Source organism: Pseudorca crassidens, chromosome 11 (assembly GCF_039906515.1).
Source record: "Pseudorca crassidens isolate mPseCra1 chromosome 11, mPseCra1.hap1, whole genome shotgun sequence".
Lineage (NCBI taxonomy): Eukaryota > Metazoa > Chordata > Mammalia > Artiodactyla > Delphinidae > Pseudorca > Pseudorca crassidens.
This window is the reverse complement of record NC_090306.1, coordinates 70,433,686-70,449,719: the sequence shown is the minus strand read 5'-3', so window position 1 is coordinate 70,449,719 and position 16,034 is coordinate 70,433,686. Positions and strand designations below refer to the sequence as shown.

At 38.7% G+C, this 16,034-nt stretch overlaps 1 protein-coding gene and 1 non-coding gene across 6 annotated transcripts in view; both read right to left on the bottom strand.

The window, feature by feature from the left end:
* TMTC2 (transmembrane O-mannosyltransferase targeting cadherins 2) overlaps window positions 1-16,034 on the bottom strand; it is an 862,038-nt gene that overhangs the window by 545,594 nt on the left and 300,410 nt on the right. For all 5 annotated transcript variants that reach the window (XR_010932514.1, XR_010932515.1, XR_010932516.1 and 2 more), the window contains one exon: window positions 1,005-1,086. Coding sequence is in view for 2 of the 5 variants with exons in the window: in XM_067697476.1 (XP_067553577.1) it covers window positions 1,005-1,086 (82 nt within the window). In the remaining 3 variants the exon portion in view is untranslated. The remainder of the gene's footprint in view (window positions 1-1,004; window positions 1,087-16,034) is intronic.
* Window positions 10,167-10,271, bottom strand: LOC137203033 (U6 spliceosomal RNA). Its single transcript, XR_010932866.1, has one exon. It is a non-coding gene; the product is annotated as a U6 spliceosomal RNA (small nuclear RNA).

Below are 16,034 nucleotides of genomic sequence, written 5' to 3'. Positions count from 1 at the left end.
TATAAACATATACACACAATATAAACAAATGGACCGGTGGTTGGTTAAGTGTATCCTCCATTTTTTTATTTCCATTTTCCACACTCATAGCCTGTCACTGATCTATTTTTACCAGTTGGGAAATGGAAGAAGAAATTTAATATTATACAAGCATATTAGCTTAATTTTCCCAAGATTTTTCATTTTCATCCATCTTTAAGTTTACTACTTGATAAAACAAACACATCGAAGACAACAGTGGTCAAAAATTTGTTTTTATTTTCCAAGGGATCAGCAAAAGTAAATGCTTTTAGGCTCCTTGAAAGCCAGTTCAAATGAAAATATGGTAGGAATCAGCACATCTTACCCGACACCAAACCAGCTATATACTTCGCCTCACTGAACACATGACTCACTACTAATGACAGCATGGAGTGTGACAGAGTTGTTACGTAACTTCATTCCAGACTGATTAAGATAAACCAAGTGAGAGACACATCCTTTACAGCCTTTACAGTTTTTATCCTCGACCCCAATCTCAGGAATCTAGAGAACAGGCTGGGGTAACTCCATATCTTCCAGAAAGCAAGACCCTGAGGCCAAAATGTAAGCCTCTAAAACTTCAAAATGATACATTCAGTGAGCAATACATTAACATTTAGAATGAAAAGAGAGCTAATATTTTAATTATATACCACGCATCAGGCAAGGAGCAAGATGATTTTCTGACGAGACCTCATTTAAACTCCAAACTGAACTTGAAAAAAAACCCAAAAAAACCCCACAACTGTGAAAATACCTTGCCCCACTGAAGTCCTATGAAAATTACTAAAAGTAACCATAAGGCATAGCCCTTGTTAACGTGACTGCTTTGAACAAGAAGGCAAGACTATAGCATGAGACTACATCTACAACAGCAAAGTCAATGTCCTCTCAAAATGTTCTTTGCCAGCACAACCTAAATCTCGGATCAACATTCATTGTAAACGTGGGGGACATGGGAAAAAAAACTATCAACCACTCACCATAATGCATGTAACAGTTTCCTTTGGTGGGGTCCAGCTCAATAGCCTTCAAGAAGAATTTTTCAGCCTCACTCTTACGACCCTTGAAAAACAGAGAAAATGGATGATTCAGCAGCGGATCATGAGGGATTCTTCACCTCCTGGGCCCAAAGGAAGTAGACTAATGTCTACTTAGTAATCATCATCAAAAAACAGTGTTTTGCTTTTATCTAAACGAGGATGATCAAAGAGAATATGTTGAGAGAGAAGACTGAGGTCAGAATCCTGGGAAACATCAAGATTAGAAGAGACAGTGAGAGTGAGTTCATTAAAGACGTCAAAGAGAAGAGACCAGGAGAGCAAGAGAAAAAAGGGAAAAAATGGTTTCACGGAAACCAAAAGGATAAGAGAGTTTTCAGGAATGGTGGGAAACATATTTTCACTTTCTATTTTATTTTCTCCCTTTGATCTGTTTCTCTTCATTCATTCATTTATTCTTCCTTATAAGGAATGATGACTATTTTAGCTTTGAGATGGTTTTGTCTTAATGTTCACTTATTTCTTTATTTTTTTTTAATGTTCACTTTATATAGGAAGAAACTAAGTCACAATTTGTTGACTCTCAAGCAACTACTGCTTATCCTTGCTGCTGTCATTCAGGACTACAATACTGCTAAATCAGGATTTAATCTAAAGCTAGATCTTCTCCCTAGCTACAGTTTTAAGTAAACGTTACCGTAATTCTCAGAAAAAAAATAAGCAAAAAGTAGGGGCAAAGGCTTACATGCAATAAACTGATTTTTCATGAAATAATATCATAATCCAGGCAGATTCTAAAACTAGACATTCTTTGCTGTGCTATAGCTTCTGCACCAAAATTGACTCCAGAGTAACAAAAAGGGGTGACTCAAGGTAGGAGAACAACCCAAAGAAGACCTTTCCTAAAACAGTTCTGTCTTGTCCTGCAAGGTTAAAATGAAGATCTATGTTAACTGGGTGGAAGCAAGGCACGGGGTGGTATTCAGAAGCTGTGGGTCTAGAGTAAAGAGAAACAATCTTATCTGTCTCTTCCTTCTAATTTAAACGCTATCTACCACATAAACTTCAGGTGATGTTTTTCTTTCCCCTTCACATATATTTTTTAAATCACTTTTAAGGAGATAATTCTTCCAAAGATAGAGGTGTATGGTTAAGCTAATATTCTACATTTCATGCAACTTTGACTCATTTCTCCATATGACTTCTCCTTTCTATTCGTTCTTTTAAAAAATTCATTCTGTTGCCCTCTTTCATTTTACTAATGCTACTCTAGTCAACAGCGCCTCTTTAATTCACAAGGCTTGTCAAATTTCCAGTAATTAAAAATCAAAAATCTCTTGCGATATTTCTCACCGCACTTTAAGTTCAAAGGAAAGCACAGGCAAAACACTTGCTACACGTTTCACACGTTGATGAAGTTAGTAAGAATTAGCAAGACTCTTACCCAGTTAGGATTCTCTAAATGATCATGCAGTTAAGAGCACAGATGCCAGGAGGCCGAGCAGCTCTCACACTTATGTAGCTATGTGAACCTTGGAGAATAATTTCATCTCCTAGTTATAATTTTCTCTGCTACGGAAAAGAGGGCAGGTGGAGAACAGAGGATTTTTAGGGCAATGAAACTATTCTGCATGATACTGTAATGGCAGATACATGTCATTATACATTTTTCAAAACCCATAGAATATACAACACAAAGAGTGAACCCTTATGTAAACTATGGCCTTTAATTAATAATAATGTGTCAGTATTGGCTTATTAATTGTAACATGTACAACATGAGCTCAAGTTGATACAACCAGAGAAGCTGTAATAGGAGGGTGGGAGAGTATATGCCATTTCTGTACCTTCTGCTCAATATCTTTTTTGTAAACCTAAAACTGCTCTAAAAATAAAGTCTATTATTTTTTAATGAGGATAATAAAATCTATTTCATAAGATTACTGAATTATCTGAAAGGACACACATGAAGTAGCTATTACAGTACATAGGCATATTCTGAGTTTATAATAAATGTTAACTATTATTTATATGTATATATATATACACATCTCTATATATGTGTGTATAGATATATATATATATATACACACATATATAGTATGCAATAGAATGCAGAGTTCTGAATGACAAAGAATATGTTTTATTATATACACAGCCTCAAAACACATGGTTAGCCTTTAAATCACCACTGGAAAATAATGTACAAAGAACTTGCAGAAGATGATAAAAGAAAGATGCAAAATGAAAACTATCATTGGTAAAGAGTCTGCACAAATGTTATATGCAAAAATATAAAAGGGTCTATGAACTTTCTTCCACTTAAGTTTTAAGGACAGAAGAGAAGAAAGTGGCTCATTTGTCAATGTCTCAGTAAACAGCGTAGTAAAATTCTTATGTGTAGTCCACTGGCAAAGCAATAGTATATAGCTTTAAAAAATAGATCAGGGCTTCCCTGGTGGCGCAGTGGTTGAGAGTCCGCCTGCCGATGCAGGGGACACGGGTTCGGCCCCGGTCCGGGAAGATCCCACATGCCGCGGAGCGGCTGGGCCCGTGAGCCATGGCCACTGAGCCTGCGCGTCTGGAGCCTGTGCTCCGCAACCGGAGAGGCCACAACAGTGAGAGGCCCGCGTATCACCAAAAAAAAAAAAAAAAAAAAAAAATCACAACTCGAAGGCCAGTAGTCTCAGGTTACTCAAACGAACCAGGTTATTAAAGACAATAAGTCCCACCACCTCCTAGATACAAAACAAATACATCAAAGGCCAGAACATTCTTTTTTGGGGGAAGTATCAAACCATCATGCAAAGACCCATTTTTCTACTTTGACCACTATGTGGTCAAGTGCCAAATTATGAGGAAAATAAAATTCTCAGGACACTATATAAAATTAATTCAAGCAGATGCATAAGCCAACCAAACACCCACATCACTGGGTCCTAGGAAGGGTGGTAAGGAGGTCACACTATGTTTAATCAGGTTTACTCTTTTTACTATTATTGTTATAGAGGGGTAGGTAGCAGTTAAGAAAGTGGAGAAGAAGAAAAACATCATGTCTCAGCAGGTTTTTCCTGGAGTCTTTTAGATTATGTCAGCATTTTCTACAAGCAAGCATTATGGAGTAGCCTCTGGTTATATGAACTTCTCACATCAAGCATTGTTATTCATTTTGTATATTGGTTGGGATGTTTGGACACAAGTGGTGGTTGAGAAAACCAAGAAAAAGGGACTGTGGTCAGCTGTGACAAATAAGGGAAATGTGAGTGGAGAGGCTCGGTTTCCACTGCCAGGTCTATGACTTATTTGCGTGTTCACTTGTTTTCGTAGGGTAAAAAACTTGTATCGGATGCCTTGCGCTGTTCTAAGTACTGGGGATATAACCATATAACTGAACAACACAGACTGCTCACTTGCAAGTGCTACTTGCAGGAGGCACATAGCAAACGAATAACCCAATAAGCAAGGGGATCAGTCATAAGAGCACTGAGGGCTAACAATGAATTTCTTCAATTCTCATTGAGAGAACCGGGCCAGAGCCAGACTAGCCTGTGTTTGAATCTTGCTGCCTCTACTTATTTAGCTGTGTGACTCTGTCTCTTTTTCTTCATTTGGAAAAATGAACATAATACCAATTTTGAGGGGTTGCTAAAATCATAAGTCAAAGGGAAATAACTAGCTTCGGACCTGGCATAGAGAGCTCTGACATTCTTTGATTTTTCTTCCATCTATCTCCTCAAAAAAATTTTATTCTTTCCACCTTGAATGCCACTGTCTGGCTCCCAACTACCAAAATTCAAAAATCCTTTGCAGAATTTTATGCCATGGTAGAAACTGAATTTCACGAGTTTCCTATAAAATGTCTCTCATTCGCAATACTTCCCCCTCCCCCAATAAAAGGCTCTTCCGGCTCACATCTTTTTTTTTAATATTTTTTTTAAAAAATAAATTTATTTATTTATTTTTGGGTCTTCGTGGCTGCATGCAGGCCTTCTTTAGTTGTGCTGAGGGGGGCTACTCTGTTGCAGTGCAGGGGCTTCTCATTGCGGTGGCTTCTCTTGTTGAGGAGCACTGGCTCTAGGTACCCAGGCTTCAGTAGTTGTGGCACACAGGCTCAGTAGTTGTGGCTCGTGGGCTCCAGAGTGCAGACTCAGTAGCTGTGGCACACGGGCTTAGTTGCTCCGCAGCGTGCGGGATCTTCCTGGACCAGGGCTCGAACCCGTGTCCCCTGCATTGGCAGGCGGATTCTTAACCTCTGCACCACCAGGGAAGCCTCCGGCTCACATCTTGAATGCTACAATAGATTTCGGATTTCCTGACTCACTGAACTTCATTTTACCAGCTTAATAATACTTAAACAGAACTGTTTTCATGTTGTGCCACTGCTCAAAAATATTTTAATAGCACCCTGTTTCCACTCATTTTATTTACTAATAACCAGTCTAATTTTCAAACTATTTCACAATCTAGTTCAAATCTTCTTGGATAAATTCCTGTACCTTATCAGGCCAATTTCCTTATGTACCTTACCTTAACTGTAGCTCCTATGTTCTTCCTTAATTATTTCTTCTGGTCTGTAATGTTATTCTTTCTTTTCATTCATTCATATATACTTTATGCTTCAAGCCTTGGTTGAAATCCCACTTTTTTATAAAGCCCTCTGTGATGGCTCCACCTCCCAGTAATTTCCCTTTTCTTTTAATCGTGCTTATATGATTATTTTTTCAGAGTCATTACTATCACACTGGAGTCACACAACTTGAACCCTAAAATACCAGACCAAGGGCTTTCATTATAAACTAAGGTGGTTGGCAAGTAGAATTTCAAATTTGCAAACTGTAATTCTCGGAAAGTATTTACAGTTTGTATATAACAATTTGGTGTATTCACGCAGGAGTCAGTTAAAACAGCAAAAACCCAGTATGTGGAAGCAAAGAGCAACTGATGGTGGAAAAGATTAGAAAGTCAATATCAAACAGACCTACAGGAATACTTGGCAAACACTTTAGAAATTTTACCATCAGAACTTTGAACAATTCTAGATTAGACATTCTCTGCAGTTAGCATATTAGTGCTGATATGAAGGATTAACTGGCTGGATCTGAAGCAGCATAGATGACTATGGGATGAAGGGAAAGAGCTAGAAAGATGAGAAAAGAGGAGAACTGAATGGAACCAGTGCAGAGACATATTCCTGGCAAGGGCTGCATGAGTAACAAGGGGGTTAGGGATTTGAGATTATCAATATATTTATCCTCATATTCGTATAATATTTGTAGCACTCTACTGAATATTAAAAACAGATCCAAGATTAATATCGTTAAAACTCATGAAAAAAAGCATCCTCAATCAGGACTAGGCTTGGTCAGGTCCTCTTCCGACCGGCAGCAATAAAACATACACATGTAAGATAAATATTCAGTAAAGTTCAGATAGCCTGTTCTGCAGCATAAGATTAGTTTTCAGCACATTTATTTTGTTTTCTAATTAAACTGGAGGCTACTGTCCCTGTTCAGAAAGAGGTGCCCACCTGAGCGGGTATACAAGGCAAACAGTTTCTCTTCTGAGGGCTGATCAACGTTTTTTCCAACTACAAAGTGAAGAAATATAAAAATAGATACTTATATATTTATACACACACACACACACACACACACACACACACACACACACACACACCCCCCAAACCTGGAGCTCCTACTTAAGGAAGCACTCGGGAATATTAAACATGAGAAAATGTTATACTATTAATGGCTTCAGCTTGAATTGTCTTATTTTTAAAAGTTAACCATATACCAAATTTTATACTTATTTTTGGTAACAAATCACTCATTATATCTACCACCCTACACACAGTGTGTTTCCATGCCACAGCTCAGAACTGCTATTTTATTGAATAACCTAAAAACTTCAAGACTTTGCATTGCATTATAAATATATAATATAATTAGTGTATTAATCTTGTCCTCTAAACTAGATTACTCCCATAAGACTTTACTTTTTCATCTATAGCCATCCAAGTGTTCTATAAATATAATTACCAGTCAACAAATGAACAGGCTACCACTGTTTTCTTGTATACAATTTAATAGCATATAGTTACTCCTTAGCTATTTAGTTCACATGGTAACATGTTTTCAGTAAACTACAGAGCTATGAATAAAGCAGTGATCTCTACACTTTACTTCTGGAAACTGTCACATGAACCAAGGTCTATAAAACTATAAAAAGTGTTCCTCAGAAGTAGCCTGATTCTCAACCAAATATTTATATCCTAATAAGGGACCACCTGTGTCTTCAGCATTGGTGGGAACACCAGTTAGAATAATATAAAGAACAAACCAGAGGATTTCCCTCAGGTGGCCCTACTCATATTTAGAGGCTGCTGTAAGTTTAGTGTAAAGAGTCTCCTTCTGCAATTGTGTATCCAGCAGTCACTCCCATACATTTAGTGTCTACTTTGGGGGAAAGTCTGACAACGGTGAATGTCAGTCATTTTTCACAACCAATGAAAATCACATCTTCATTTCACATTCAAGAATGTATCTACACAGATAAGAAAGCAGAAAGGGAAGCAGCCAATGAAATGGGTCCAAAGCTTATATGTAGTTTGGTAAATGTGTTGTTTACAGCTGCATTATAGTTTAATGAGTACAAAAGGAAAAGCAATCTAATAGCCTTGAAAAATTAATTTGTGAAGGCCACCATTTACAAATAGAAGAAGTGCTGTTTCATGGTCTGTCTTAACATCACAGTGTTTGTAAGCAAAGTGTCTTCAGGATAAAAAAGGTTTTCCTCATCACAAGAAAAATATCATTAAAAAAAATCTAACAGTTGAACTAATTCTTACTAATCAAGATGATTTACATCAAACCATTTAGTTCTAAAGTCCCTCCAAGTCATTATATATAATCAGCCAGAGATAACCTTAGAGGCAAAGTGAAGGGACAGGGGCAGTGGTAACTCTCATGATGAAATACTTTATCTCCATACTACTAAAATGTTTCCCATCAAATTATCAGGGGCCTAAAACTTGACCATGACATTCTTTTTTTTAGGGACAGAATAGCATTTCTTCTGGAAAGCTTTGAAATATAACAGAATAAGGCTACCATAAACAAAAATGAATGTGGCTAAGTAGCTTACTGATAATAGTTTGTGTTTCTCCTCCCTGAAATGTCCCTCAAGTTTCGCTTTCTATAAATGTCAGGCCTTTTCCTGATCTCTTTTCCTAAATGTCCCAAAGCAGAAGCTGCCTGAAAGATACCTGGAGTATACTGTCATAAACCTAAGCTCACGGAAAAGGCATGTCAAATGACATTGAGGGCAGCTAGTGGTGACAGGGAGTGCCCTCTCAGTGTCCAGGGGCTGCATCCAGAACCCGGCAGGGAGGCATGGCTCTGGGGTACACCTAGAGCAAGGCTGGACCCCAGAACCGCAACTCCCAACCTGAGCAAAGCTTCTCTGAAATCCGTCCTGGGTCCTACTGCAGAGCCATCAGACTTCAAGGTGAAGAAATCTGCTCAGACCGAGCTGCCCAGGGCAGCCTCCTTCCCAGCTTTTTGAACACCATTAAGCCTCCCAGATTTAGGTGAACTTTGGGAAGGGGAGGAGGCCACAACACTGGCTGAAATGAAATGGCAGACCAAGTGGGATGAAAGACTGCAGTAGACTGAATTTCCCTCAAAGAAGTTAAAGTGGATCATCTGTGTGCAGCTGGGGCTCTGGCTCGAATGTCAGACATGTTACATGAGCAATAGGCACAAATAAGCAGTTTGCAAATACAAAAAATAATGTTCGATATCCCTGTAAAAACGTATTAAACTTACTCAATATTCAGTTTACCTAAAATGTAAATTAATACATTGAGATGTGACGAATCATCTATCAGTGAAGTTGCCCCAATATTATAGAACTCAGTATTCCTGAGGGTTCATAAAAACCAGCACTCAGCTAACACATAGCTAAAATATAGTAAAAGATAATAAGATCTTCCTGGGAGCAATTTGATATTCATCAAAGCTCTTAAGTCATAGGTATATCTTGGCCAAACAGTTCAATCTCTAGGCATTTGTCCTAAGGAAATATCTGTAAATACCGAGAGGTAGCTATTTATTTTCACTGCAGTATTGTTTATACAAATTCAGTGTCTATCAGCATAGACTTGGTTAACCAAATGTCATTTCAATGAAATATTATGTATCTACTAAAATGATTTTGTAGAAATGATTGAAACTACAAGAGATTTCCATGATCTGTTGCTAAACGAAATAAGCAGGTTGTAAGTTTCTGTTTATGTCCTAATTGCATTTAAAAAACAAAAAGAATATTTTAAAAAGGAGGCTAGCACTACCTGTATCACTGGCTTATTTTACTGTAGGATTTCAAAGGTAAATGAGAGGGTTGGTCCTTTGGTATTTCAAGACTGACAGGGAGGGAAGTACACTTCTAGATTAGACTGTTAAAAAATAGTGCTGTGTTACTTAGTGTCAAACTAAGTGTCCTGAGAACACAGAACAACTTAGTCCACTGAAAAGGGAAAGAGAATGCTTCAGAGATGTGACTTTCACTCCACAGAAATGGATTAAGCTCCTGCTATGTAACAGGCTGTATTCCAGATCCTGGTAATCAAGACGAAGTTCCTGGCCTTTCGCAGTTCACATTCTGGTGGTGAAATGATAGTTCACATACGAGCAGGTGACACTGTCTGTCTAAAGTAGTTGGTACAAAAAAAAAAAAACAAAAAACACAGGCTAAGGGAAGAGAGCAACACACACTGGGGTGGGATGGTGTCTGATAAAGTGGTCAAGAAAGGCCTCTGGTAACACTGGAGAAGTGACCTAAGTAAAGGGAGTGAGTGAACCATGCAAAGATGTGGCATGTCTGGAATTTTAGGGACTAACAAGAAAACCAATATGGCGGCAGGGCAGTAAATGCCGCAAAGAATCACAGGAAATGAGTGTGAGAGACAGGAGCGACCAGACTTTGTAGAGCAAAAGTAGGCCCTGTGAGGAGTTTGGAATTAATTTTTCTTTTTCGGTAGTAAAAAAAATCACAGTTTCAACATCGGATGCCACATGTTGCTTTGACTCACATCATTTCCTTGGTGTTAACCAGCAAAGCATCAAACAGCCTCTGGGAACTGCACAATATATGGAACACTTACTTCATCAATGTGTGTCATCCTTGCGTGGGGCCCATGCTAATCCTCTCTGTGTCATTTCAGTTCTAGTGTACATGCTGCTGAGGCAAGCCCTGCAATTTCTTTTGACTAGGAAGGAACACGACAGAGGATTTTAAATAGAGGTACAACGTGATCTCACATATTCTTACAAAAATACTGGAGATCTTGGCTGGAAAACTGACTGTAGGGGGCACAGAAAACAGGGAGACCACGTAGGAGGTTATTAATGCTCCATGGCTAAGACTAGGGTGAAAGAAGTGGAAACAGTGAGATGTGGTTAGGTTCGGAATATCTCGCAGATAGGTGACTGATGGATTGGGTATGTTCTGTTTGATTGAAATGCTAGGGCAGGAGAGTATGGAGGACTAATTTAGAAAGACTGGACAGAAAGGAGGTCACAGACCAAGGCTTGGCAAGAACACCAGATATCTAGTACCTTCCCTGAGAAGAAAGTAAAAGAAAACTTGGAAGAATGCCAAGAGGAAAGCAAAAAATGGGCAAAAACAAAAAACTCTTCTATTTCAATCATGTTTTCAATAAAAGAAGAAAAAAGATTTTAAATAACTGTTTAAAATAAGTAGCTTGCTTTCCATAAATATTTAAAATATTTGATTAATAAAAATTAAATTCTATGTTGCTTTCTATACAGCTTTGACATTAGGAGTTAAAAGTTAGATTTTAAGGTATAAATACAAATAGCTAATTTCTGAAACATTATATAACTGAAGGTATTTAACTTATTCAGATTTCTTGTTAGATAACAAGTTTTTACTTCCTTTCTACATCTGTTCACTTGTATATTTTCCCTTCAAGCTTAAAGAGGTCATCCACACACACTGTAATAACATTTCAGTGGAAGGTAATTAATTTGATAGGCTACAACCACATCTTAAGCTCCATCTGGGCAAATTGCTTAGGCTGTTACATTGCATTGCTGTACTAAAGTCAAAGTCAAGTTAAAGACAACATCTTACCACAACCCTTCTCCATCCATAATATCAATTTATGAGAAGGGAATTCAGATATTTTATTAAAATGTCTAAGGAAGTTGCGGTGAAGTAAGTAGAAATTTTGTTTGGATCAAATGTGTAATTAAATTGCAGATAAATGTATCCTAAAATTTACTTTAAAATTATGTAAATCATTTTTAAATATCAAAATCAGCTATTTTTAGACTTCAGAATAATACACAAAATTTATCTTTGACTCACAAATAGAAAAATATCTGTTTGTAATTAAAACAATGAACTTTCAGCAGTTCATTAAATTTATTCGTTGATTTCCTTAATCCAACAAATATTTATTGGGAACTGTGTTAAGCACTAGTATGAAAATGGTGAATAAGGACATAACCCTTGCCCTCATGAAGAGTCCAAAACTGTAGCTGTTAGGAGTACAACACAAATAAGGGCTGTACATTTCACTTAGAACTAGTTGAAGTATTCAGGAAAGGTTTCCAAAAGAACTCCTGCTTGCTCTAACAATCTGAGAGCTGTGTATGATTAACTAGTTGTATGATCTAGTTGCAGGGTAGACAAAAGTATCTGAAGTAGAGACACAGCAAGGGTAAAACCTCTGTAGCAAAAACACTGCATGAGCCCAGGATGAGGGAGACAGAGAGAAGGAGTAGAGGTAGGCCATGTGAAAAGGTCGGAGGGGTAGAGCCCGCCTGGCGAATAGATTACGTGAAGGAATTTGTCCTTATCTGTTTTGTCAATATCGCTCTGAGGGTTGTGTGGATAACGGTTGTAATGGGAACTGGAAGGGATGCGGGCAGATTAATCCAGGCTTTTAAAAGAGAGTGATGGGGCTGATAATGGAGATGAAGCTTAGTGGACTGACAGGAGGGATATTTAGGTGATACAGATAGGATTACATGAGGGATAAGAGAGGGATGGGGTGTGAGACAGAGGTCACAAAGATGACCCCTAGGTTTCTGATTCTGAAACTGAGACAAAGCTGGTAAATAATAGAAAAAGAAAGACCAGATTAAGGGGGGAAGATCATGAGCTCAATTCTGAGAACTGTAGAGATTGAGGTACCTTTGAGACATCTGAGCTGTCAAAGATGTGGTCTGTTAGGCTGACTCAAGAGGCCTGAGGTAAGGTAAAACAGTATTTCAAGAAGATAGAAGTAGTCAATTATGTCAATTGTTGAAAATATCCAGTGGATTTAATGACACAGAGATCACTGGTAAGTTCAGTAAGGTGTATTTCTATGGCATAATAGGTCTTAAAGCCTGAAGGAGTGGGGGGGAATTTGGGGAGTGGAGCGAGGAAATGGATACCCTCAGTCAATAGTCTGGCTCTGAAGGGGAGGGAAAGTGACCATGTCAGCAGAAGGGAATGAGACATATTGAGTGTTTTGAAAAAGAAAACAGAAAGTCAAAACATAAATCACAACTGGGCATAAAAATTAATGTGTAGGGCTTTTTTTTCCCTCTTAGTTTAATTGAAAATTAGAAGAGAAAACCTCAAAATTCCATTTCTAGAGTTCTTAGGTAACTTTCCAATTTGGTCATGGCCAAATTTAAACCAGTCCAGAATTCTTTAAACTGTGTCTTTTCCTCCTGGATGCCCTAACAGCGTTTGATTCCTGCTTTTGTTGTGACACTTACCATATGTACTCTAATTACCACTTGTAATCTCTTCTAATTGTAAACCATTTTAGGGGAATTGTTTAGTCAACACTTCGCTAAGGGCCAGATGCATAGTAGGTGGTCATAAATGCATGAAAACGTTAAATATCTTGTAAAAGCAAACACTCAAAACACACTTCATAAACGCATGCTCTCATTGGGAAGTCCTGTTGCCTTAATGAGGGCGTAGGTTTCAGTGGGTAAATGTGATTACATCATGAGGCCCGAGTGATACCCAGAATGTCATCCCTGGCACTGTTGTCAACACCTCCTCTATACAAGGGGAAAAAAAGAAGCCACAATTTTTATCAGCCTTCTGTGGTCCATAAGACGGCACCACAAGTTCGTAGAAAATAGTTTCCAACAGGAAACTTTAGATGGATAAAGTGGTCCACGTGATCACCATTTAGGGAATTAGTGCCATTGGAAAGCCCCTGAATCTTAGCTATTAGCAACAGCGCCAACCATTTTCTTGCGCTGTTTGTGCAAATGGGTGCTTCTTGCTTGTCATGAGAATTTGCTGGATCACTCCAGCCCAAACTGCTTAGCAACAGCCTGGAAAGCGGCTACGCTGATTGGTCCCCACAGAGCTGGCCTTGGCTCACAGAGCTCAGGGCTGACACTCGTGCTGCAGAAGTTTAAACCCCATGGGGATAGTCAGGAAAGCTGCGCTGTGAGAGTGGAAAAGCAGGAGCCCCAGCAACAGCTGCTTTGCAGCTGGGTCACAAAGGAGAGCAAGCAATCCCTCGACACCATAAAAGGTAGCGGATGATGGGAAGGCAATCTCTGTGCCTCCATTTGTCACTGGCAGGGTGCCACTGGCTCTCAAATCCAAATGCTCTCACAAGAGGATAAAGCCAGATGTAAATAATTCCCTAATTTTATACTTTTTTTTTTTGTAGAAATCTTCAGCAGTAAAGGACATAGAGGGTTATTTAATTTATTTAGACGCAAAATTCTTTGGTGATTGAACCAGGGTGCTGAATAAAGCACTGGATTCAGTCACAGAAACCTGAGTTCTAATCTGTTTCTGATACCAAGAAGGTGAACCACCACAGAAAACCCCTAATTTGGATAGGTTTCATTTTTCTCCTTTGCCAATCAAAGGACCTGGGTTAACTGAACTCTACTGGTTACGATTCTCTGTTTAAAAAATGGAATTCAACTCAGGGAAGTCATCATTGGTTAAAAATTCAGATTAAAGGAGAGTCAAGCTCTTAATTCATGTCATACTCCTTTGCCTCCGTTGCCTTCCAATCCATGACAGAGAAAAGGAATTGGCCTTCCCCCAGATCCAGCCAGCCGACACTGAGATTGGGGATAGTAGCCGAGACCTAAAATCAAGTGTAGTTTAACGTACTAACAAATGAAACTAAATGGAGTTGGAATAAATGATCCATTTATCTTCTTCTGAAAGGACTTTCAAGGTAAAGATGCCTATCAAAGGCAGAATGTCCTAGAAAGGTTCTTACGCCAATTAGACCACATACATGTTGATTGTGTATACTGTGCTTCTGGTTTTGGAAGTAATTCTTGGAAGTAATTCTGGTTTGCCTGAAACTATTCTGTCTGTGTCCACTGTTCCAGTGGAAAAATAACAGCACCCCCTTCCTGGTTTGAACAAATATTCTATAGTTACCCTAATTCTTGTTTCCCTCTCACAAGTATTCACCTAAATCAGACGAGCCCAACAATGGCTTTATGACGTTGAGATGTCCCAGAAGATGAAACCAGGAGGCTCCATCAGCAGCATCGGTGAGATCTCAGCTTTCTATCCCTGCCCCACTCCTAACAAAGAAGGCATGAACAAAGACATCCTTTCACAGCACAAGACCATGTGATCTTTGTCAAGAGTAATGAAATTTCCATTCATCTCTGCTTCCCCAAAACAGATTTTTCTGGGTGTCTGTTGTCCTAGCACATTGCAATTTTACTTTGTCTTTACAGGTTATATGATAAGAACAGAAACATCATAAGAGCAGCTTACTATGTGCCAGGCGCTGTTCCAAGAGCTTTCTCTGTATCGTCACATTAAATCTTCATATTACACCTGAGATATTATTATTATCCATTTTACAGAATAAGAAACTGAGGGACAGAGGGGTTAAGTACCTTGCCCAAGGCACAGAAGCTTGATTTGGCAGAGCTGGGGTTCAAACAGAGACAATCCGGCTTCACAGTTTGTGGTACTGCATTATCGACTTGGTTCAGAAGTTTACTACCAGGAATCATTACGTTGTTTAAAGATGAGCTTTATGGAGTAGGTCCACCCATACATTCATGCACCCACCCATCCATCCCTCATCACGTATTCAGAGGGTATCTACTATATGCCTAGCATTGTGTCAGGCACTGGATAATGAAAGGACTCTTGCTCTTTCGACTGAATAATATGATAACTCTGGAAGTGGGCGTTTACCAATCGCAAGATCATACTCGAAAGGGCTCTCGTTAGACATATGCATCCTACATAAGGAGAAAACAGAGACCAAGGCATCTATTGTGCCTGAGTGAGTTCGGGGAGGTCTCATAAAAGAGGTGGCATACTTCAGCTGGCTCACAGATGGAGGAAAAGTTGGCCAAGCATCAAGACAACAGACTACCTGCTAAGTCCAAGTGCTGGTGACTTACAAGTTCTCTTTACAAGATCCAAATTAAGAATATTGTTTAGAAAGTCAGTCTAATGGAGAAAATGTTCCTTGTTTTAACAACATTAAAAGGCCCTGTAGCTTACAAAGGTTCATTTGATATCAACCAACTCAAAACACATCTATTTGAGAAAATAAGGTTATTTAACAACTCCAGTTACCAAATTTCTACTTTTTGTCAGTCTAATGATTTTTGAGCCACCTTCTGTGAATAATAATTATCTGTGACTTACAAAGAAAGAAAGATCTATTGAAAACAGCATTGTTTAGTATGCAATGCTCATTCACTTTAATTTCTAGAGTGTGAAGTGACCAGAGGTAGTACATATACAATTACAGGAAACTTTAATCTAGGCAAAAATGGGAAAAATACACACACACACACACACACACACACACACAGAGCAAATGGTCAGAGGCTGGCACATTACCAGCAGAACAAGTTTGTATGTATAAATACATATGACAAGCATATCGCCGAACTGGATCTTTCCCAAGTCCTAGCAGAATAGTGTGCAAGTAAGAAGCACACACACTTGGGTTTT